This window comes from Asparagus officinalis, chromosome 10 (assembly GCF_001876935.1).
Source record: "Asparagus officinalis chromosome 10, Aspof.V1, whole genome shotgun sequence".
In the NCBI taxonomy this organism is placed as follows: Eukaryota; Viridiplantae; Streptophyta; class Magnoliopsida; order Asparagales; family Asparagaceae; genus Asparagus; species Asparagus officinalis.
The window spans coordinates 6,281,958-6,284,227 of record NC_033803.1 but is presented as its reverse complement, the minus strand read 5'-3'; the positions used below and the strand labels follow the sequence as shown (position 1 = coordinate 6,284,227).

Sequence of the window (2,270 nt, the reverse complement as noted above, 5' to 3'; positions counted from 1 at the left end):
CTCACTCCAGCTTTTTTACTGTTCACTTGATTTTATCTCTTTAGCGAATAGTTTTGTGATTAAGATGACAAAGTTATCTCATCTTTATTCCTATGCATCACATGAGTGTCACGTGAACGGGAGATAATTCTTTTTGGATATCAGGAGTCTCGCTGCTAAATTAAAAAAGCTTATAAGCCTAGGGATGTGTTTGGCAACTCCTCAAAATGATACCAGAAGTAAACCTGGTCCCATGTTGACAAAGTTTGTGTTTACGCGTGGTCCAGCATTGGCCTAGCTAGTTTTCATAAGGCCAAATTTGGCTCTTAAAAATTGGTTTTGTTCTGGACCATCTCACTCGGGACCAAAATATAACCGGTTCAGAAGAAATTATGGTTAAAACTAAGGGCATCTCCAACCATGCCCCATTTCCCGCGTCATTTTGGTGCAACGACACTATTCCTTCTCCAACCATGCCCTATTTCCTGCGCCATTTTGGTGAAAATGAACAGTGTGACACCATATTTGGCGTCGCACTGTTCATCGCTCTATTACTGTTCATCAAGTTATTTTTTACCGTATTTTATTTTCTGTTGTGTTCTTAAATGTAATATTTTGGTAATATCAATAATAAAAATAATAAAATAATATTTTATAATTTTATCCTAATAATATTAATTAATAAAATAATATTTTATTGTAATATTTTATAATATTTTACCCCAATAATATTTTATCCCAATAATATCTTAATTATTTGTTGAAATAGTTAAAAATATAGGGAATAAAAAATAATAATATAAAAGTAGATAAAAAGGAATATACTGAGAATATTCTTTTTTTTGTGCAAAAAATGGTGCAGTGGGTTGGAGATGAATTACTGTTTGATGTGACTTTTGTACCATTTTAGTATAAAATTTGCACCATTTTGGTGCGATGGGTTGGAGATGGTCTAATCATGGCCCGGTTTTAGGGTGGTTGTAGAACACAAACGTTTGTTTTCCATTTCCATGTGCTGACGACGCCCATGAAAACCATCCGTAGAGATCAGGAGAAATCCTACGGACCACTTCAGCACAAAGTATGACCCATTGTCCACATTAAACCCATCTCATTCCCTTAGTGTGCACTTATTAGTCTTGTTGAAACTTAATGTCCGTTCCCTTAACGTGCACTCATTATTTAGTTGAAAACTAGTGTCGGCTGTTTACATTTAACACACTCTCTCTCTCTCTCTCTCTCTCTCTCTCTCTCTTTGTACACATATTAACCTCTTTCATTGCTCTCTAGCCTACTAATTCTCTCTTAATTTCTCTCTCTAAAAAATGGCATATGGAAGAAGAGACCCCTCAATCTTTGATGCTTTCACCCTGTCTCCTCTCCCATACCCAGTCATCCTCATCCTCCTCATGGTCCTCCTCCTCCTCGGCATCTCGTGGTCCTTCAGCTACGAAGACCTCATCGAGAGCACCGAAGAGCAACTCAACTGGCTCCTCCTCGCCACTCCGATCGCCCTCCTCCTCTTGATCCGCTGGATTTCCTCGGTCGAGAGCTTCGACGGCGGGATCTTCGGGTTTTATCCCGGTGACCGGAGGAGGAGGGGTTATGCCTACGTAGGGGAGGCGTCGGAGGGGAGCTCGCCGTGGGGGGTGGCTGCGGTGGTGGTTTTGTTGTTGGTGTTGGTTTCTTTCCAGTCTAGCTTTCAAGATATGTGGAGGCCTTGATTGGTGATGTGTGTCTTCCTCTTGGCGAGAGGTTTTTGTGTGCATAGTGTTTACACAGTGAGAGCTGCTAATATTTACAGAGGAAAAATAGTGGTAATCTGTTTGCTAAATTTTGCTGTGTTAAGCGACAGACGATCAAGTCATGATTATCTTTTTAAGGTATTGTGTAAAGTTGTATATGATACTATTGTTGGATGTGAATTATAGAGAGTCTTTGTATGAAAGATGTGTGGAGAGAAAGAGAGAGAGAGAGAGAGTTTTGAGATTATTTAGAGAGGAAAGCATGTGGTGATCATGTTTAATGATGGTTTGATGCAAGAGAATAATTCTGATGGATTTTGAATTTTTGAATGATTAGCTTGTAAGAAAAGTTGAAGGGTTGGGAGTAGAGTAAAACGTACTCATTGGTCTTAGATGCAGGATTTATGTCTTTATCTAATTAAGTATTGCATAAATGATTGTTTACTTTGGATCAGTGCAAAACAGAGGGTTTTTTTAGAGATATTTCCACTGATTGAGTGGACTTATCTCATTGAATAATTATTGCAGGAGAGTTTTTAAAATATG

At 38.5% G+C, this 2,270-nt stretch overlaps 1 protein-coding gene across 1 annotated transcript; it reads left to right on the top strand.

Annotated features, from left to right (window-relative positions):
• LOC109825580 lies at window positions 989-2,046 on the top strand. Its single transcript, XM_020392438.1, has one exon. It carries the CDS (start codon window positions 1,305-1,307, stop codon window positions 1,701-1,703), a length of 399 nt encoding a protein of 132 aa, XP_020248027.1. The 5' UTR covers window positions 989-1,304; the 3' UTR covers window positions 1,704-2,046.